Raw genomic sequence first — 23,769 nt, forward strand, 5'->3', positions numbered from 1 at the left:
ATTGTTTTATCTCCCCTTGGCAGATATTTATTTTATTGACTTTTGCTGCTAAGACTAATTCGTCACAACATTGGCAAACTGAAAAGGAAAAAGAGAAACAAAATATATACAGAAAAGATCAACAAAATCAACGTGGTGGCTTTTAGGTGACACATCTGAAAAAGGAAAGGGGCATATGAGGGCTTAAATGGAAAAATGAAGACAAAGAAGGAGAGGTGAGTTGGCGGATGAGTGGGTGGATAAAGGCAAAATGCAGACTGACGTCACAGAGATAAAATACTCAACAACCCAAACACAATTATCCATAAAGGCAAAATGGCGTCTGCAGACTGAACCTGAATCCGAGCAGACCTTGACTTTCTGATTATTACCCCACGCTCTCCATTTCCTATGCTCATTTCCCCAGGTTTAAATGTTCGTCCCTCCCCTCCATGTAAACTCACAAAGAGGCAATGAAGCAATCCTCCCAGGCATGAAAAGGCGCTCCGCCCCTTTGAAAATCCTCGGAAGTCAAATTGCGATTGAGATGGCATTTCTGCCTGTCCTCAAAGACATTAATCAGCCTGCTAAGGCTAAACGCTGCATGCATCCCAACAACAGCACTTTATTGAAGCAGACCTGCATGACCCATAGACCACCAACACAAGAAACTTCAAAGTCACGCCTCAGTTTAGACCGAGTCTTGAGGCGTTAGACTGAACTGCACGTTACTTTTAAGACCTTGAGTCTAGAACTAATGCTTTATAATGTTATCTTTGAAATGCAGAAGTTCAGGCAGTGAAGCAGATTTCCACTGAGGTGACTCCTAGCAGGGTCACATTTAGGTTCAGTCACATTTAGGTTCAGTGCTGCTTTCCAGCCATTTCTCATAATAAAGCCATCAGAGTCAGATGTGCTGAGAGCTGCTCGTGCTCCATTTTGTTTCCCTTCTGAAATGCAGACCTGAAAAAAAGCAGTCAAAACAAACAAGCACAAAAACTGCTTCCGAAAGGACTGTCCATTAGTGCAGCAAATGGACAAGGTCAACTGCAATTTATTTTATGGTTCCACCTGCAAAAGCTGGTCCTGCTGATCTATTTCAAATGAACTTAAAATAGGTCCTCATATATTCCTCTCAATGAGGATGTTATGTTTGTATATAGATTTTGTTTCCGTTTTGCTGTGTTAACTCTGTTTTGCTTTTAACTCTGAACATGGATATTAACATCCAAATTTAATGATAATTACTTCATGAGTTGCTAAGTCATTTACCATAAAACCATAATTGTCACCATCATGGTATAGGTTACATAGAGAAGGATAATTCTTCAAGGAATCATGAATGCCCGCACACAATTTCAAACAAATTCAGTTGAACATGTTGTTGTCACACTTCTAATATGGCTCACAAATTATTCAATGAAAACTGGTTGTAAAATAATAGAAACACACCAGATATTTGTATATTATATAAAAGTAAGTGGAAAACCCTTTTGGAAATGTTTGGCTTTATTATTTTTCCTTACTGCAAGGGGCAAAACTGTACATATGGCTGGGCACAGAAACAAATAAACAAAACTAAACTAAAAAAAAAAAAATCAACAAAGGCAACAATGACTTCTTGGCATAAGTGTGAAAAATTCCCACACAGCATGGATACCTTTGGGATAAGGGATAAAGTCTTTCTATTATTCACCAAATGTATGATGCCATTGCGGATGCTCCTGAACAAAAACAAAGTAATCAAAGGTAATTGTTGCTCCAAGAGAGGAGAGTGGACACGTAATTACAGCGATATGTCACCAAACACCTAACTATAGAAAGCACTCTGCAAAAATGCTCTTGCATATCATGAAATGATAATAACCACACTGAACACTGAACACAGAGGTTGTGCTTGGTGCCAGCCAGAACATTTAAGATGGTTTCACTTGGAATGAATTCATCAAGAATCACAACGTCAATTTGAAATGCTTCAGTTATGTGTTCTGACAGTATTATTCAATACATGTTGTCATGATGTAGCACAGAGAAAGGACAATTCAATATTTTTTTTTTATTCCTTGGGATGTAAATGTAAACAATATTCAATTTGGTGATCTTAGGACTCAAAAATTATTTAGCTGGAATGCAAAATTACAAACAAACGAGTTCCCTTTAACTGTGTTTCGCTATCCCTGAGAACCTTATTCATAATGAAAGAAACCAAAGTCATGAATAATAAAAGACAAGTTCAGCTACAGATAAGCCTTTAAATATTCATTGAGGCTGAAGCATGGGAGCTGAAAACACAAAATTAAAAAAAAAAAGAAAAGAATAATTGTCAAAAAAAAGGTAATGATGATTATGGCCCCAAATTGATGGTGTTATGCTGCGAGGAATGGAAGAGGGCCTGGAGGAGACTTCACTTAATAGTTAATTACTCCTTGGATGTATGTTGAAGTCATCCATTTTAAATATGATGGAAGGCATGGGAGAGCACTGTTTGGACTAATTGAAGCAGAGTAATTCCAGGCCGAAGGCAAGGCTGGTGGATGCAGACTGAGGCGAAAAATGTCCAGAGAGCTGTTACTTCGCACTTCACTCCTTGGTGTTGCATCGGTTCAGGAGAAAGTGGCAGAAAACAGATTGGGCAGCCTCAAACAAACAAACAAACAAAAAATTCCTGAATGCCAAAGAAGAGTAAACCAGAGGTCTGAAATATTCCAGCAATGCGTGAATGCAGAGGGGGGATTGCGGGATGTTCAGCAGAATCCGTGATTGCTTCAGTAAATGGAAGTAAGATTCATGATTTGGACATTTTATGATCAACATGCAATATTTAACCGCCACGCCTGAGCATCTCCCATGCTTATGCAAATGAGCCCTATCCTTGGTAAAACATTAATGCAATTCCAGTCTGAAGAAACAACAGAGGCAGTACAACAGGTAAAACATCACTACCGCTGTTAGTCATCCTTGGAAATGTACAAAGCATGAACACATGAAGGGCAATTTGCAGTAATATTTGGCATTTCATGTTATATTTTTTCCTTATATGTGGACTGGTTTGCATCATGAGAGACTTTCCAAGGGCTCTAGGCCTCTGATTTCCTTCCACTCATTATTATATGTCTTATCTTTAAGGCCACAGTTTTGAGCAAACAAAACCTTTGTTCAAGTCCTTTCTAAAAGCAAAACCAATCATGATAGTGCAGACTCACAATTTTACCTACTTCACATCGCTACAGTTACTTATTACCTACTGCAGCACTTCACATTTTACTGTACAACAACTTTTTTCTGATGATGTTGGTGTTAAATGCAACTATTTTCCAAATGATCTGTGAGAATAACAGCAGTACTCTTGATGGCTCTAAAGACATAAAGGTTCTGTACATAGAAATCGGAACCACATCGTGAATGAACAGTGTGAGTCTCATCTCGAGGCAGAGTGCAGCTGATGGGACTGGATGAGGACCCTTGTGGAGCAATGGACTTTAACTAACCACCATCAGTCAGTCACACAGACCCTCTCACAGGGCTAAGTAGGGGTCAGTATTGCATAGATACAGTATAGGGTGTAGCTTTTCAAATATTCAGTCACAGTGATTGGGCAAAAATTAAAAAATAAAAATAAAAACAATCACCTTTTTAGTGTGTTTTCTGCCCATCAGAACATCCGTGAAAACCAAAAATCTCAAATGTACTCTGTTGGTATTATTAGAAATGGGATCAACACGGTATAAAAAATAGCCTTTCACTGAGGTCATCGAGTCTCCCATGTCAGTGCTGATAGGGCCCTTTGCAAGGCTGAAGGGTCACAGTGCATTGCTCCCCTCGTCGTCCGTGCAAGCCGCCCTCAGAGCTCCTCCTTCTTCTTCACCACCTTCTCCTGGTCACGTCCTCTCAGACTGCGCATGAAACCCGTGAATCCAGCCTCCTGTGAAGATAGGGATGGACAGAAGGCACATTCACAACAGAGACCTGTCATTAATTATCTCAACTCAGCCTGGCAGCACCGATAGAGAGAAGCAAACACTGAATCTAAATATTGTTTAGAAGTTCAAAGTCAATCTGTTTGGCCTCATTCAAAATATTAAGAACTGCTTGTGTTATTCTCTGCTGCCACTTGTACAATAATGGAGTAAAGGTGGAGTCAGCGATTGTATTCCAATACATTTGCTGTTAAATTCAGTAAATACATGCGTATGGTCCTCTAGCTGTCTATCCTAGTGTTTGTATTCAACGTCAGCTCTGCAAATGGGAAACAAAGAGATTTGGACCGATCCACAAAACACTATTTTAGCTTGTCCTGTACAGTTTGTGCTTAACTACCTAAATCATAGACGGTACATAAAAAATGAGCATAAGCATCGTAACATCACCCATTGTCGATAACCATTTTCAAGCCTCATTTTTAAAATGTGTTGGTCTGGTGTTCTTTTGAAACCAGACAAGCACAGCGTTATCTGACTGTAAACTTGAGGTGATAATGTAGTGAACAGTCAATTGCAAGGTAGCTCCACCCTAAAAATACCTTACTCTATCCTCTATTTCATGATAAATGGGACAATGATTAACAAAATGAACACCATGCTGCATTGGAAAAGACTCAAAAGTAGCAATTTAGATCATGAACTCATTAGGAAAATGTATACTGAGGTAACAAATCAAGCAATAAGTAGGGTAATTTTCTCCTTGACTTCTATACAATAAGACTTCTTTTTTTTGCAAATGAGAAGACACTTCCTGCTGGCTCTTAGAGAGGATGCAGGCTTAATGCTTCACTGCACAGACCCAGAACTACATCTATTTTTTGTAAAGTAGCAAACTAGCTAAATATCAAAAATCCTTCTGCATAATTGCAGAATCCACCCTGAAGGATGACAAAATACTATGTTCGTCCAGTTGTCACCACCTCTGCACAGGAAAAACAGTCTTGTTGCAACAACATGCACTCTCTTTGAATGAACAAAATGATGGACAGCACCTCTGACAAAAGGAAAAAGAAAATGGCTCTGAGAGAAAAAAATGCACCATTATAGGTTTACACAGACAGTGAAGCCAACAGCACTCCAGCATCCCACATCTGATTTAGTTTCACGATATGACACTCCCATGGAAGGTAGAGAAACCGTCATAATCCCGTATATATGCTTTAACAACATCAAGGTTGTGCTGTCTGTACTTTTTTGAGTCTAAATTCTTTCTCTGTCTTATTTCTCTACCAGCTGGTTTCTCTCAATAGTTCAGGTAAATACGTGATTTTCTACTTTGTGGATTCTCCTGCCCTTTCATTTGGATTTGCAGTTCAGTATTGAAATTTCAGTTTCCTCTGTGCAGCAAATATGAGCTTCACAAAATCAAATTAGGCAAGGCAAACTTGTAACTATAGCATATTTTAGCATCACACAAAGGCAAAGTGCTTACATAAGACAGAAAGGACACAATATAAAAAAGCAAGGCAATATAAAAAATAATATAAAAAAGGCATCAATTTGTTTGTTCCAAATAAGTGGTGCAAGATAAGTGCTTGTTCAATTTCTAAACAAGGACATGAGTTTATATGCACAGAGATCTCTAAAAACTTGATCATAAGCAGGAGGTCAGACAGACACAAATGCCAAAATTACCCTGAACAAGTTATTCTAACGTCTGATACCTCCTCTACAAAAGAAAAACAAATGTATCCAACTGACAATAACATCCGTTGCAGCATCACTCAAATAGGGTGCACAGGAGTGTTGCCTCACAAGCATTTATTGGTGTAACTTCCTGCTCCAGCACCAAACTAGAATGGATTCTCTTGCGTAGATGAGCAGTTTCACACCTTAAACTACAATCAAGACTGATTCATGGTCCAACCATTTGGAATGCACTTAGAGAAACGCCACTATTGAAAATTCCTTCCAGCTGTGGCATCACACAATTACAATTAGTTCTATGTATCGTCTAGATTAACATAACTGGACTCTTGTGGCTCTGCCGGAAGGACATACATTTAAATTCCGTATACAGACACGCAGTCAGTCACCAGATGTCATCTATACTGCAGGTAAACATCTGCTGACTGACTGAACGTGATTATTTGCTTTTACCAGAAACTAAGGAGATTCACCGTGAACCCACACAAATATATGTACGTACGTACACACACACACAAACACACCACACACACACACACACACACATATATATATTATATATATACACACGTGGACAAAATTGTTGGTACCCCTCATTTAAGAAGGAAAACAACCCACAATTCTCACTGAAACACTTGAAACCTCACAAAAGTAACAATAAATAAAAATTTTATTGAAAATTAAATAATCAAAATCAGCCATCACTTTTGAAGTTGTTGCATTAACATAATTATTAAAAAACAAACTAATGAAATAGGGCTGGACAAAATGATGGTACCCATAACTTAATATTTTGTTGCACAACCTTTTTGAGGCACATCACTGCAATTAAACGATTTCTGTATTTGTCAATGAGCGTTCTGCAGCTGTCAACAGGTATTTTGGCCACTCCTCATGAGCAAACAGCTCCAGTTGTCTCAGGTTTGATGGGTGTCTTCTCCAAATGGCATGTTTCAGCTCCTTCCACATATGTTCAATGGGATTCAGATCTGGGCTCATAGAAGGCCACTTTAGAATGTCCAACGCTTTTCTCTCAGCCATTCTGGGGTGTTTTGGCTGTGTGTTTGGATCGTTGTCCTGTTGGAAGACCCATGACCTGCGACTGAGACCCAAGCTTTCTGACACTAGCAGCACATTTCTCTCCAGAATGCCTTGATAGTCTTCAGATTTCATCGTACCTTGCACACTTTCAAGACACCCTGTGCCAGATGCAGCAAAGCAGCCCCAAAACATTACTGAGCCTCCTCCATGTTTCACCGTAGGGACAGTGTTCTTTTCTTCGTATGCTTGGTTTTTGAGTCTATGAACATAGAGTTGATGTGCCTTACCAAAAAGCTCCAGTTTGGTCTCATCTGTCCAAAGGACATTCTCCCCAGAGCTTTGTGGCTTGTCAACATGCATTTTTGCAAATTCCAGTCTGGCTTTTTTATGAGTTTTTTCAGCAGTTGGTGTCCTCCTTGGTCGTCTCCCATGAAGTCCACTTTGGCTCAAACAACGACGAATGGTGCGATCTGACACTGATGTACCTTGGCCTTGGAGTTCACTTTTAATTTCTTTGGAGGTTGCTCTGGGCTCTTTGGATACAATTCCAACGATCCGTCTCTTCAATTTGTCATCAATTTTCCTCTTGCGGGCACGTCCAGGGAGGTTGGCTACTGTCCCGTGGGTCTTGAACTTCTGAATAATATGAGCCACTGTTGTCACAGGAACTTCAAGGCTGTTAGAGATGGTCTTATAGCCTTTACTCTTAAGATGTTTGTCTATCATTTTTTTTCGGATTCCCTGGGGACAATTCTCCTCCTTTCGCTTTCTGTTGTTTCCATAGTTTCAGGTGTGGGTACACACCTTTTCACCCAAACAGCCAGGGTGACTACTTGTCTCCCTTAAATAGGGCAGACTGAACTGATTATGAGTTTGGAAAAACCGTGTGATTCAATTAAATGGAACACACCTGAGTTAATCAATGTTCACTCCTGGTTCCAAAATAGTTTTCAAATTCTTTTATAGAGGTACCATCATTTTTGGTCCAGGCCTGTTTCCATTAGTTTGTTTTTTTAAATAATTATGTTAATCAACAATTAAAAGTGAATGGCTGTTTTTGATTATTTAATTTTCCAATAATTTTTATTTATGTTACTTTTGTGAGTTTCAAGTGATTTCAGTGAGAATTGTGGTTTTTCCTTCTTTTAACTCCGAGGGGTACAATTTTGTCACGTTGTGTACTATATATATATATATATATACATACACATATATACATACATATATGTATATGCATATACATATACATACACACACACACACACACACACACACGTATACATATATATACATATACACACGTGTGTGTGTGTGTGTGTGTGTGTGTATATATATATATATATATATATATACAGTATATACACATACATACATACATACATACAGTAGATACATATATATGTATATGTATGTTTTTTTCTATTTTTTTTTCTTTGTGGGCAAGTTGATATTTTTGTGGAGTTTAAAGTGGTTCCAGCTCGTATTATAGTATTACAGTATAATAACATCGTATTAAAGTATAAATATATTTTATTTATACTGTACCTGTGCTGTTTCTGTAGCATTAGCAAGTGTTTGTTATTACTTTTCTAAAGCATATACTAGTCCTGAGTTCAAGTACAAGAGACAAATTAAGTTCAGCATCCTCTTTTTTCCAGAGTAATAAGGGGTTGGTTTTCTGTATATGCGAGTGTGCAGATTTAGAGGCAGCGAGTTACAGAAATAAATATGAGAGCAGGTGAGATAATGTAACACCACTTACCCCACGATCTCCGTTATATTTTTCCACAAACTTGCCATAGTTGTAGTAGTTGAACGTCGGGTATCCTTCCACACCTTCTTGCTTACAAAGTTCATTGTTCTGTCCTTTTGTGCAGTCCAGGGCAGCATACACAATCTGAAAAGGAGCACCGTATTCATTTTAAGTGTGTTAATATACAAAGTATAACACAGCATATTGCAGATTCACCTAATTTGAGAGGTGTTTGACAAACTGCAATGTCAGATCACACCTTCAGTTCCTGCTGAGTGCCTAAAGAATTTTAGTAGTAAAATAAATGATTCTCTGATCATTACATTATTTTTTTAATAAAATGTAGTTAGCATATAGCATACTTTATGGCATAAATTGTTTGTGTGCTAAACTTCCTAAGAAGCTTGTTTTTTAAAAAATCTATATGGAGAAAGTTAAAGAAAATTTATGTGCATATTCATCACAGACTGTAATAAGATCATATTTATACGTGTAGGAAAACTGCAAGTCATTGTCTGTGATAATGAAAACAGTTTTATCCATGTGAAGTTTAATTTAGGTACTCATTTGCAGTGCTGCGGATATTAAAGCTGGCGATCTGCGACGTTTATATCTTAAAACCCTTTGACAGCAGCTTATACGTATATATGTTCATGTTTTATTCATTAACGTTTCACATTCTTTGTTATTTTGTTTCAACTGTTTTATTCAGACCAATATTTATTATTTAGGTTTAATTATTTTTTTGTTTTATTGATCTAAAGATCTCGGTCATATACATGAACATGGGCAAATGCTCACGCAGGTCTTCATGCGCAAAACACTCTGACCAGTCGAGATCTGGGCTCCACAGACCTCTAAAGGTGTCCTGTGGCATCAGACACCGAGATGGATCATAATTCGGACTTGTTTTCCTCAGCATAATCATAGATACTTGATCAACTGAGATCTAAGAATTGGACGCCAGACAATACTTAAATGTGTTCCTCAAACTATTCTAACAATGTTTGCAGTGTGGCAGGGAGCACTACCCAGCTGAAAGACGCTGGAGAGCTATGACAGGGTGTACATGGTCTGCAACAATACTTATGTAGGTCATACGTGTTAAGTACATTCAGGATGCCAAGACCAGACTTCCCAGAAGAACATTGGCCAGAGCATCACATACTGTCTGTACTGGCCTACTTCTTGCCCATTGTGGCATCTTTTTCTAAGTAAAAAACACACATGTACCCTATCAATCACATGGTGTACAAGAAAACTTGATTCCTCAGACCAGGCCATCTTCTTCTATTGCACCATGATCCAATTCTGACACTCATGGCCACGGAAGAGAGTGAGTATAGCACTCTGAAGAAAACTACGTATATGTAACAAATGCAATGTGTCGTGTGTTTTGACACCTTTCAATCACAACCAGCATGAAGGTTTTTAGGAAACTATGCTACAGTAGGTACTGTGTTGGATCAAACCCCACACACCAGCCTTAGCTTCCCACACATATCAGTAAACCTTGGGTGGCCACGATCCTGTCGTCAGTTCACTAGTTGTCGCTCCTTGAACCACTTTTGGTAACTACTGCATACCAAAAACACCCCACAAGACTTGACATATTGGAGATTCTCTGACAGAGTCATCTATTCATGATAAACTTGTGAAAGTCGCTCAGGCTCTTACAATTTTTCTGCTTCCAACACATCAAGTAGTCAGTCAACTGACTGTTCACTTACTGCCTAATGTATCCCACACTTGACAGGAGTTGCTGACAAGATAATCAATATTATTCACTTCACCTGTCATTGGTATTAATGTTGTGGCTAATCGCACAAAGAGCACAACTGTGAAACTGTCATTTACATGCTCTCATGTAGTCAACTGCTTTGCTAATGAGCAGCCTCGACACATTTTCCTTCTTCGAATTTAGACCCCCATTTTCTCTGCTCAGATTACAAAAATGACTGATATATTGCTCTTCAGCGAGGCCACTTAGAGTGGGTGGTGAAGAAAAAAACCCTCCCCACAACAGTAAGTCCTACATAAAAACAAGGTTGATGCTACAGGTACGGACCCGTACCCGTAGCAAGGAGATTTATGTTGCGTGGCTATTGCATCGATTAGTGACAAGCCGTCCCAATGATGCGTAATGCGACTCACTGATCCATGGCTCACTCAGCATGTCCTTTTGGACAGCCGAAATGTCACCCTCTCTCAGGGTGCTGAGCGCTGCACATTGAATTTGTCACCTACAAATCATCGCTCCCTGTCTATCTGTCTGCTTGAGAATGAATGCGGAACTGACAGATATGTTGGGGAAGGAAGAAATATTTGACACTTTCTCTATGCATCCAAGTATGAAGTGACTCGAAAAACTTCTTGTCCTAATTACAAAATACATCCACCTTGTTTTTTTCTTATGCAAATGTAAAAAACTCTATTGTCTGAATTTGCATAAACACCAAATGTAATTAAATGAATACGCTGCTTTTGAGACTTGGCTTCATCTGCATCAGCAGCCACAGACATATATGAGCATAAAGGGAGATGAAAAAGAGTGCACGTTCAGGGGAAGAACAGAGAGCCTATAAAGGGATATTCTTATTCTATGGTCTGTTAACCAACGTGTCTTAAACTAGGCCTCGTTGTGCTCCCAGTACAAAAGAATTTCACAGACTTGCAGCAAGCGGTGCATATTCAGCAAGACTGAGGTGATTCACCTTTAAAAAGGCAAATAGTCAACAGAAATTTAGTAGACAGCACTGTGAAATCCTCCTATATCATCCATACATCTGCAGATTTATCCAGAGAAAAGCTTACAATGCAAAGTCTTAGTATATTTGAGAAGCTCTAAGTTAGGACAGCCTGAGAAAACACACAGCGAGTACTTTAAGCTGCAGTAAGGACAGTAGCTGCAACATAATGTAACTACAGGTGCCATCCAATTGCTCTTTCCTGTGTAATCAATCAGGATTGCTGTGAATGACAGAAGAAATGAACTTGTGGAGTTGTTGTTCTTAAAAGATCCATGGCCAATTCTGTTATTGATTCATCTTCAAGTGACAGGGGGCCCCACATCATATTATTGATCGGATGGTAAAATTTTAGAGAGCCAGCATATTACCAGCTGGACCGATTTCAATCTTGCTGGCGTCACACTGAAGAGTAGAGCAGTGATCAAACTGCACTGATGCACTCGGAGGCAGTTCACAATACAAGACTCTATTCTTAGAGCACTGAATATTAATGTGTTACAAGCTGGTCAGGCAGGATCAGTTATATTAAAGAGAGACAAGAGGTTCTGTAACACACTCTGCCTTTGATTTTAAGCACTTATTGAAGATACCATATAGGGCCAAAACACTGCTTAATTAACACAAAAACACAGTAAATTAACACAACAAGTGACTATGGCAAGGAACTAAAATGTACTTTTAAATGAAAACTGAAATTTCCTGCAGATAAATGAAGCAACACACAAAATCAAATATTCGTTCCAGCTCTTGCTGAAGCATTGCAGCACCTTGGCTTCATTACAAACCTGTTGATCAGAGGAACAGGATGACACCATTGGAAGGTCTGTGGATTTCATCACTAGAGTGCATGCATGTTTTTAGGTCGATAATGATGTGGATTATTGGTGATCGAGAAAGGCCAAAAAACAATATTGGAACCTATATATGGTGCATGTAATGTTTTAACAGCACGTGATAGAACAGAACCTGTCATTCATAACTAGGCTTTTGCAGCAATATGGGTGACTATGACTGAATATGTAAAATAGAAATAGGAGTGATAGAATTAGGATGCTCTCCTCTGTTTCTGGGATCGACTGAGCTTGAATCAGTTTGTCTTCTGCAGCTACATCTGCATTCTTGTCTATTGATAAATCTCTCACTTTTCTGTTCACTAAGGTTCATATGTTAAAGGCATTATTTAAATTATTGTTTTCTGGACTCTGTTTCAGGTTAATCTGTGGCTGCCTTTCAACTCAGCAGCTAGCCGTAGACAAAGCCTTAGCAACTGTGAGAGTTTACTGGTTTGTGGCAACAACTTCTGTTTCTTGTTCAGTTTGTGTTACTTGAGAGAGCTTTCTGAGACCACAGTGATGACAGATAGAGAAGGGCTGCATCAGACCTGAAGTAGAGATTAAATGTATCAGTAACAAATCAATAAAAATAACAATGCTAATAATCGCTAAAATGGCAAATATCAGTCACGATAATCGGTGAGGCCGATTAAACGCTCAATCAGTAATATTTCATCAACAGTGTGCAGACGTATGCGCTCAGTTTTCCATGTGCACAGGAAAAAAAAAACAGAAACTCACACACAGACTAGCATAGTGCTGCTAGAGTTCAAAAGCTCCACGGGGAATCTTTAAATAAGGGTTGTTTTCCGAGGATGACAATATTCCAGAAAGTTTAAAGCCTCCGCTGGTGTACCTAAGCGGTTTACTCTTCTTTGTGAACACATTCAGTGGATTAGAGTGATTTAAACAGGATCGGGGAGAGAAGAAACTGATCATGATATTTCACAGCGCTGGGTCATGATGGGTCTGTTCAGTACACTGACTTTACTTGCACAGCAGCAGCAGCATTTCAGGCCTGTTTGGCAAAGCCTTCTCTCCTGAAACTGTGTTCTCAAAGCAGTGACAACAGACAGCTTTTGGAAACAGGCTGTTTGAGCCACCATGCACCTTAATGCTGTTACTGATTGGAATTCGGGGAAAAAGACAAACAAAACCTGAACACAGCTCCCACGCTGTCATACAACACAATGCCGGGTTTTAATTGTTTGCATCCTCAAAGCTGCAGCTAAGCTCGTGTTTGCCTTTGGTAAATGAGGCAAGGGCAGCTAATAGACTGTGATCACACCGGCTTGGTACAATACACTAGGGCTCGGCTTTTATAAATAGAGAGGACTGCCCAAGTAAACACATGTCCCTCCTACTCCATTTCAAAAACTGAAAAACCTCCTCTTGTCACTGCAAAAGCGGCAAGAGGGAAGAAGTATTAAATTTGTGCATTTTACATTTTTATTTATTTATTTTTTTACTGATATGAAAGTCCCCTGGTTTGGCAGCTTGTGGAGGTTTATCACAAGGATACTGATCCAAACCCTACAGCTGAACAGTGCAGCAATGCCAAAGTGCCTGAAAGCTGTTGTGGCCCCCTACATACAGAGTCTCAAAAAACATTTCTGACTGTTATGATAGTCTCAACTTTTCTACTTCAATACAAAGTCAACATTTGAATATGTGGTTAGATTCTCAATAGTTTGTGTTTCTTGGTGGGCATTGTGAGAATTATTCATCCCTTAAGGAAATTTTAAGGCTTATGCATGTTAATACTTCTGATGTAAAAACAACGTATATAACTGAAATAAGTTATTATACTGCATAGATATACTTCAGTGTTTACATCACAAATGAAAGAATCTACGTAGGTATGTAAGAGTTTCTGTAGTTCAGCTGATAAGCAACACTCAAGAACAAAAAAACCCCACTTTCAGTCTCATCTGTTGTGATTTAATATTATGAGAAATGTTACAAAAGACTGCCTCAGAAAAAGGATGACTAAGTGTTAAGACTATGTCACACTTTCTCACCATCTGATATTGATTTTGAAAAAATTCTAACAAATGAGAGAACAATATGCCTGAGCATTCTTGAAACAATTCACAGTCAACATCTTCATGAGACTTTCCAATCAAAAGACAGCAATTTGTTGGATTTTTGAAACTTTGTGAGAAGAAATAGTAGCTGTGAGTATTGCCAGCAAGTGCCCAAAGTCTCTCAATGTGTGTTTGAGAGAAAGTGACTCACACTCAGTTAGAGAAGTTTGGAAATAAGCCTTGCAGTCAGAGGGTATTAACTAGGAGAAGCAGGAGTGGAAGCGTGTCAGGACACGAGTCCCTGAGGGAAAGTAATGAGCTGGAGTTGGGATGATGGGAGGATAAGGATGAGTGTGTCCTGTTGTGGACTACATGAACCTCCAGTAACCTCAACACCCCACAAATAAGCAGAAGATTAGAAAAGACTCTTGGTCAAACTCCTCACCGGGCACGTGGAGACAAATATTAGGAACAATGTGGGAAAAGTTTAGATTGCAAGTTATTCTCTGTTTAAAGACATTTGTAATTACTCTGCAGAAAGCCGGTACTTATTTCTATTTTAGATTTATTACAACACCTTTAGAGCTGTCAGAAAAATCTGAAGAGCATGTGCGCAGAGTACAAAGAATGAAAGAATAATATGAACTTTGATGACATTTGAGCAGTTAAATTAGGGACAGATTAATAATCGGCCTGGCCAATTATCATGGCGATATTTGATATTTATCCCAAATCTGTATCTGGATATTTATCGACCGATTTAGTGCTAAATTAAATGCTCTACTTCTGGTTTGACACAGCCTCTTCTCTGTGTCTGCCGTCACTTTGTGGTCTCAAAAATGTCTCTCATACAGAAACTGCAAATACTGAACAAGAAACACAAACCAGAAATTATCCTTTCACACAGTGGCTGAGGCTATGCTAACAGCTAGCAGCTAAGTTAGAATTCAGCCACAGATTAACCTGAAACAGAGCTTGGAAAACAACAATAAAACTTTAGATTGGGACCTTAGTGGGGAATAAAAGTAACAGAACAGTGAAAGATGAAGGGAAAAAAGAAGAACAACATTAGAACTGCAGTTGATTGACATAAGCAGAGCAATTCAATTCAATTCAATTCAATTTTTATTTATATAGCGTCAATTACAGTCAACTCGTCTCAAGACGCTTTACAGAACCCAAATGCCTGACCCCCAGAGCAAGCCCAAAGGCGACAGTGGCAAGGAAAAACACCCTTTAACAGGGAAGAAACCTCGAGCAGAACCTGGCTCTATATAGGACCCATCTGCCTGCTGGCCGGGCGGGTTGAGAGGGACAGAAGAGGCAAGGGGAGGGATGGGAGAAGAGGGAGGGTGGGAAAGCAAGGAAAACACAACACACATTTGGATACATGCATGATAGGATATGTGACACAGACAAAGTATAAGCTAACATAAAAACTGACTCATAATTTACTCTTATGATGTACGGCTCTGACATTAAACATACTCCATATATAGCTAGCAGTAAAATTCAAACAGTATGTAAGTTAGCATAACAGTTATAGTGAAGCAATGCAGAGTTGACTGGTGGAGCAGTGTCCTAATTTAATCACTCCTGTTTATATTTACATATTCAGTTATAGTCACACTTCATAATGAAAAGGCCTCGATATAAATTAGATTTTGTGTTGTCACATGCTGGTAAAACATTACAGCATCATTTCCAAATATTCAGTTATGGACCTTTATCAGCCCTAAAAACAAAACAAAAAAACAAACAAAGAACCAAACCCATATCAGTCGACTCCTAATCTAAGTCCAGTTCAGATCTGACTGCCCACTACATACAGAATAAAATGTGTGGTCCATGTTGCAAATAATGATTATTTGATGACACCAAACTCCATGGATCCAAGTTTCAGGAATGCTCAGACACTCGAGTAGTTTTATCAGTCACGTCAGAGTCGTGTGAAAATATGGATAGAAACTGTCCCCTGAAGTGTAAATTAAGTTACAAATCGAGGTCCGGGGTCTATGACTTGAGCGTGTTCTGACCTTTAAAAAATTCACCAAGAGAAGTCAGCATTCAGAGGCAGCAGGATTTATTTGCCGACAAAAAATCCAGGAGGAATTCTTAGCACCGATAACACCCCAAGAAGAACTGAAGATACTGAGCTTGCACCGTCTTTATTTCGTGAGAGATGGTCATTTTTCCAAGCCTATAGGCGTGTGATAGGAGTGACAGTTTTGACACCATTATACCTTTGTAAATCTATGGGTCGTATCATGACGTCAGGTTATTACATGTAATTTTACAGAAGACATGTGCATTAAGTTATCATTAGGTCATCTTTTACAGAGAACATGCTCAGACAGGGTCAAATTTTGCTTCACATCTTACCCTCATTATTTCGTGATAGATTTATGTATATTATTCTAATGTTAGAAGTTATAATACCGTACATTTACATCATTATGTTTTGAGTGCATATGTTTTACTTCTGGTCTTCAGTCTAATAGCATTTGCCATAATTATACCATCTCTTACTTTTAGCACATCATACCCAAAAATTTTTTACACTACACGCACTGCTGGTCAGATGTGCGTCCAGGGTGCGTTGGTATAACTTTGCATAAATGCTGTTAAAAGCGGAAAATTGCTCGAGTAATATTGTGCACAGTGAAACAAGCTTTGCAGTGTTCTCACAACCCTTTACATGTAACATAGTAATGGAGAACAGGACCTTGCTTTAGGCACATTTGGCTTATAATTAAAAATATTTCATGAAGCAACAACTGCAGGGGCAAATTGAAAACATGCAGCATCTGAACGGTTTCAGATGGCTATTAGGTTTGACTGTGGCTGTAACTGAAGAAATTATAACAGATTTGAGAGATATTAATGGTTGAGCTGCACTACAGACTCTGACTGATGCAATAATGTCTTATAGCAGATGCACAGTGGACTTTGTTGCTTTCATTGATTTGAATTCTGCCAGTAACAGTATAGAAATGTTATTTCATTATATATTTCATGCTTTGTTCCTGCATGACGAGGTCCCTTTCCTTGTATGAATTTGTGTTTTTGTTTATGCAGAAGTATATCAAATCCTATCAAAGACCTGCTAGCTGTAAAAAATAAATAAAACACACAAGTAAGATATCTTAAAATTGTGATGTTTATTTTACCTGTAACAGAGGGTAACGGTCTTCCAGTCTTATGTTAACCCAAACTAAATATATTCTAGGCTGAGCAGTGCATCAAACACACACAGAGATGAGATCAATATCGATCTTTCTTTCTGGGTGTGGGTCATGACAGAAAACTAGAATTACCGCCTCACAGTTGTTTGCCTCTGCCAACCAGTCAAGTGGTTTACATCCATGTTTGTCCAGACTCATACATGTAAGTGAGGACAAAGATGTAGCCCTGACAGCAGACGATGCTTTAAATATAGTTGGTTGCTGCAAAAAACTCTACAAATTCTAAAAAGTAGATGCTTGCACATATATTCAACCGAGCAGCACAGAAGATCTACACAAGTGCCACAGTTACAAGGTGAGTACCCAAGATTTGTGTTTCGGGGAGGGTACTGAAACCTGGTATAAACAAAACATTCAAGACTGGACGATTAATTAGTCCTATTTATTACCCGCTACACAAATGTTGTCCTGCACATTGTATCTCACCAAGTCAGTTTTTAATTCTTCTATTATATATTTTTGCTACTCTGAATTCAGAGAGAGATGTTTTACACTCAGTGGTAGAAAAAGCACCTCTTAATTATAACTATTAATACCATACCATAAAATGCTGTCATGGAGAAAGTCCTGCATTCAATTTTTCATTTAAAAATGAAGAGTGAAAGAGGAAATTTATTCTGATCTTAATGTGTTTCATTTCTCTCTGAAAAAAATAACAAAAGGAATCAATAAGAGTTGCGGTTTAAGTACTGGATTGATAAGCAATATAAAATCTTAATGATACCCATCAATGAATTGTCATCAATACAGTTTTAAATGTAAAATATATAGTGTTAGGATCCAACCTTTAGGGGTGGGCTGGATGTAACAAAAATAACCAGGATGTTGTTGGTTGAGGTGAAGGGATTTATTGCTTAGTGGAAAAGGAAACATAAAAGTAACAGCAATGAACACAAGACTGCTGAGTGCTAAATCAAAGAACAGAATATAACAAATGAAAAATTAATGGCCAATAAAGTGTTTTGCAGAACATTATGATGACAAAATGAAGCTGAACTTTGCTCTTGTGGAATAAATGTCACCATTTTATCGTATTTATCCTTTTAGAAATTTGCGTAAAAATTTTGCCATAATTAGCGCACTAGTTCTTTGAAGTAAAGCGAAAAACATGTCTGGGGATGTCACAGTGACCTTTAACCACCGAAATCCAATTAATTCAGTGAATAAAATATTAAGAAATTCCTCAAAGTGCTACTGAGATTTGTATTTATCTATGGATGCTAACTGAAAACATAATTCCTCCAATTCTGGACTCTCACCAGCGCAGAGTCATAATTTTGACAGATGTTTGCAATGCGGTTTACTGTTCGTTACACAAGTATATGTAACTGAATATGTGAAAAAGCACCACTAACCTTGCGGTCCTCTTTGAAGAGCTCTGCTGCTGTGGTGAAGTGGGGGACGGCATTTTTACAGTGTGGACACCCTGGAAGAGGAAACGCAGATGGGACGTTATTACAGCTCTTCATTATACATTTACACCACAATATGTATCTTCATGTCCCTAAAAAAAAGCTCATACAGGTATTCATGTCACAAACATGTACAGAATAGAAATAAAATCATTTCTATGTAAATAATTTCTCCAATGTATACATAAAGCTGGTGGTCAAGTCACAATCTTACAAACAGGCAGTTATTACCAAGGTCACTCGTATGTTTTAAGACATTGTCAGTCTTTTGTGCTGACGTAAAACACATTCTCTCTGGCTCTACTGTAACTTCCATCCATATACAGTAAGCCAGTACCTATAGATCACATTAACAGATAACTTCCACAAGATGACAAACAATATGCAGAGTTGACCAGGCTGCATCACAACTATAAATGTGAGAGGGGGAATATTTTCTGATTCTGGCTACATCTTGTTCATCAGAGAGTGATGTTTCTGAACTACACGGCAATCAAACAGCATGATTGCTGTTATGACATCTTTTTCTACACACACATCTGTTGACATTCAACTTTGGCAGGCGCCGCTCATTTGTTTTGTTCTCTTGCTGCTAATGTTAAGTGCTCGGTTCTTCTTCTACTGTTCACTGCAATCAAACAGTTGTTGCAACCGGATATGAAATGAGAAAAGTGAAAAGGCAGAAAACACTCTTGTGATGACAAATAGGCCTCTCAAGAGGAAAGCAGCTTATCTGAGAGTGACTGGATAAAAACTTTACTGAAGTAGGTTAAATTACAGGAAAATCAGCCCTCCAAAAACGATCATTAATAAATAATATTTAAAAGAAAGTATGTAGATTATTGCTTTGATATCTCTTTTTCTCAAAAGCTGTCTGTGGTAGCTTTTCAACACTAATGTAACGTCTGCTGGTGAGTTTGGAAAATATATTGTGGGATAAATTTAGGCTCTGTCTTGATCGACTGGATGGTACAGAGTTCTGGCTGACCCAGACTGAAACTTGAGGAGTTGTATTGAGCAGAATCCTGTTTTATTTCATTTTAGCAATAAAACTCCTCTCACATACAATACTGTTCAAAAGCTTGAGGTCACCACAAGGGTTTTCTAACCATCAATTAGCCTTTCAACACGATTAGCTAACACAATGTAGCATTAGAACACAGGAGTGATGGTCGTTGCAAATGGGCCTCTGCATCCCTATGTAGATATTCCATTAAAAATCAGTCATTTCCTGCTAGAACAGTCATTTACCATATTTACAATGTCTAGGCTGTCTATCTGATTATTTAATATTGTCTTCATGAAAAAAAATGCTTTTCTTTCAAAAATAAGGACATTTATAAGTGACCCCAAAACTTTTGAATGGTAGTGTACATATGGAAAATATTAAACCCTCCTGTCATTTTTGAACATGTAATTCTGAAATCATAAATCTGCTGCTACAACAGCCTCCACTCTTTCTGGGTTCAGCTTTTCCACCAGATTTTGGACCCCGACCTCAAGGATTTGCTCCCATTCAGCTATGAGAGCTTTAGTGAGGTTCAACACTGTCGTTGGGAGATAAGACCTGTGTCACAGTTGGTGTTGACGTTTGTCCCAGAGGTGCTGGATGAGGATAAGGTGTTCTTTCACAATAAACTGGGAGAATTCCTTCTTTATGGACCTCAATTTATGCATTTGGGCATGTTGAAAATGAAAAGAACATTCCTCAGACTGCCCAAGTACAATGTAAATATAACTGTATGCTGCAGCATTAAGATGACCCATAAATGACAATATATGTGCTTGTTATAAAGAAGATTAATGGTCCAACAGAATATTAATCAATATTAGACCTTTTAAACTTAAAGGAAATTCCACTTTACTGTGTGCGGCGGCGGCGCAGCGACTTCCAATTGCTGGGCCGTTTACAAACGTCGTTAACAAGCTATCGTTAATGTCGTTACCATCTCACGGGAGTATCAGCGACAATAAAGTGTTCAAACTTCAAATGAAATCGGCGGATCGCGGAAAATTCCCATCCCTGGACTCTACACTTCATGGTGATTTGATTACAGTACTGTACATGACTGCTCTCACTGAGTGGCAGCTAGCATTCAGCGCGGTGGATATTAGCAGCCGTTCGATATTACGACTCGCGACCATAAACATACCTCACCCCCAAAAAATTTTCTCCTCGAATTTAGACGATTCACAAGAATGACCCTGGCAATGATAAAATCCGCGGAATTCCGCGGATCCGCGGAAAATTCTCATCCCTGTCTATGCTGGCACCAACAAGCTTGACTTCCGATGTTGACGGCAGACTGCGTCGCGGAGAGACATAGAGGCGGAGATCATCGCGTTCGTGTGGTGTTCGGAGATGTGTGCGTCCAGAGAATAGTGAGATTGTGGTGTTAGTTACTAACCACGCTTAGCTCCTTTCATGGTGTTAGCTCGTTTCCTGAGTGTATGTTGAGATGTGTTACGAGACTTGATGCCCGTGTTATTCCTGCTCCACAACCATTTCCCGTCTGGTATACAGTGGCATCCATGTGGGGGGTGAGTTCTTGCTGTCGCAGACAGCCAATCATAGGGAGGTTGTGGCGAGCACTGGTATCCGCCCACAAAGGTTCAAAAGTCTTCTCCCCACGCGCGTAGATCAGAGCTTCACCCACGCAGGAGGACAGTTTCGTGAGACACTGGGCGCACGGAGCTTGGTCTGCACACGCGTAGGAATGTCTTACGCGCGCGTGAAACACGTACCCCACGTGAGTGGAAAAAGGTCTCCACGGGTGCAAAAAACGTAGCAATGTCTCCACGCGCGAGGAGCCTCCTACGCGCTGCGGAGACATTGCTACGTTTTTTGCACCCATGGAGACTTTTTCCCGCTCGCGTGGGGTATGTGTTCGCGCGCGCGTAACACTCTCTCATGCGAGAGAGAGTTACGTGCTCGTGACTTTTGACCCAATTATGGCACCATACAAAGGGCAAAAAAACAGGGACAGAGGTGAATGCGTTTGTGTCTACATGTGCATTGATAATTAGGCAGGCTCATGGCACTGCATTCCCACTGCCTTTTGGTATTGTTTATGATGAATGCAGATGATTAGTTTTATGGACACTGGACCCCAACCTTTTAACCCTCCAAGCAGTTTCTGGGTGTGTTTTTTGCTCCAATCACATTTTTCTTCACTGTGGGCTCATTCTGCAATATAAAGTTCTGCATCTCTATGGAAACAGCACAACCGTGACTCGAAGCAGAGAACTCAGAACGTGTTTGTGCAGTCTAGCGAAGTTTTAATGCCAAAATCATAGCAAAAAGGAAAAAGCAAAGTAAGAATTCTTTGATTACCTATTCTACAAAAAGTGAAAAAATTTGAGACTAGAAGGACAGAGACCTTCAAAATGTCTGCAGAATAACACAGTTTTCAAGTCATAAAGCAGAAAAAAAACAGAAAGTAGGATTGCTTTGACTACTTGCTTCACAAAAACCGAAGAATAAACTGGAATCAACATGCACAACATGTTTCCAAGTGTCCAGAGGTGATACCAACAACTGAAAAAAATGTGACATAGATATTTAACTCCTTACATTTTTAATTATCTCCTATTATCCTATCGACTCTGTGGGCTCTACTCTGTAAGCACAGCCTGTAGGTTTGCTGAGAAATACCTGAATTTGTGTTACTTGTTTGCTAGTTGCAGCTGAGTCACTAAGGCTTTGTGGTTGCATAAAGAAATACAGAATTTTTCAAGAATTCCTAATTCTTTGAGCAAACTATATAATTCTGGCAAATTATAATTGAGACATGTAGGATAAATTGATTGTACGACAATGATTCTTAGCTAAATTCATTTAATTTTCTTGATTGAACTGCAGGTCATTGATGAGTACTTCAGGTGGAAGGTTAAAAATCCAACAATTCTTTTTGTTTCACAGTTCCTTGCTCTTGTAACTATTGCAGTTTTGGCAGTTCTAAAGGTTAAATCAATCATTTTTAGAGTTTAATGACAGATACTACAGCATTTCCCTTAGAGAAGTCTCATTAAAAAGTTAAACAGCTGAGCTAATTGGTGGCAAAGATAGGACTCAGTGTATACTACTAGCTTAAAAGTTTGCATGTTCACAAATTAATTCAGGTTTAGAAATATATATGATGAGAGGATGCAGAGCAGGTGCCAGACCAACTCAGCTGAAGCTCATCCAATTACCTTGCTATATAGACCGGCCCCACATGGCATGTGGTGTCGGCTCATCATTTTTTTCTCTGTCTCTGAGACGCGGTGTGACTGTAGATGCCGGAGCAACCGCCTTCCCTGCCAGAGGTCCTCCAGAAGAGGACTTGAATCCCCCAGCAAACCTCTGGTTTGAGGTCTTGCAAGCCGTCCTCCTCAAGAGGATGAGGAACTCCCCCTCGGAAGCAGCTCCATTCCTGCCCCTCCCAGGTCTGCCGCTGCATGCTGCGGCGCATCCTGCGGCACAAACGCGCGCCCTCCGGACCCCTGGATTCGCAGGAGCCTGGCCTGCCCCCCTGCTCCTGTCTACCCGTTTCCTGAAGAGGACCTGCGGGTCGTTCAAGCCGCTGCTGCCGCGCTCCACCAGCTGCTGGAAGCGAAGATGCGTGCCTCCCCTCGACTACCGCCCCTGGGAGCCTGCTTCTCCCCTCCCTCACCCGCTGTGAGTTCTGGCCAACGTTGGCATATTGTTGTTGTATTTTGTTAATAAAGCCCTGTTTGGTTTCAGTCTGCCTGCCATTGGTCTGTGTCGCTCTCACTTTGGTTCAAATTCCCCTTGCACATAAGAATTTTACAGGGACATTTTGGTCAATTCTGATATTTCTCAGGTCTGAATATAATGCCCTTTCTAGAAGAAGTGGAAAAGTGATCTGTTCTCTTTTTTAAACCTGTTAAATCTATTCTCAGCTATATGAATCATTCCTCACACTCCCTGTGGCTTGGGTGGGGTGTATATACTGTGCAATAAGGAGTTTGGGCAAAACCTCAGAGTGACGTATGCACACTGAATTTAAATCCCGGCTATGATCGCACCAAGTCCAACAGAGTGGAGCTGTGATCATCCTGGTTGCAACAACTTCGTTCACACTTAGAATTTTGATCTA

General features: G+C 39.4%; 1 protein-coding gene across 1 annotated transcript in view; it reads right to left on the reverse strand.

Annotated features, from left to right (window-relative positions):
* The window catches only part of pdia5 (protein disulfide isomerase family A, member 5), a 109,002-nt gene continuing 85,233 nt past the window's right edge, over positions 1-23,769 (reverse strand). The window contains 3 exon segments of the mRNA XM_051958999.1: positions 1-3,901; positions 8,410-8,544; positions 18,611-18,681. Of these exon segments, the coding sequence (XP_051814959.1) occupies positions 3,821-3,901; positions 8,410-8,544; positions 18,611-18,681 (287 nt within the window). The 3' untranslated portion in view covers positions 1-3,820.

This window comes from Acanthochromis polyacanthus, chromosome 14, assembly GCF_021347895.1.
Source record: "Acanthochromis polyacanthus isolate Apoly-LR-REF ecotype Palm Island chromosome 14, KAUST_Apoly_ChrSc, whole genome shotgun sequence".
In the NCBI taxonomy this organism is placed as follows: Eukaryota; Metazoa; Chordata; class Actinopteri; family Pomacentridae; genus Acanthochromis; species Acanthochromis polyacanthus.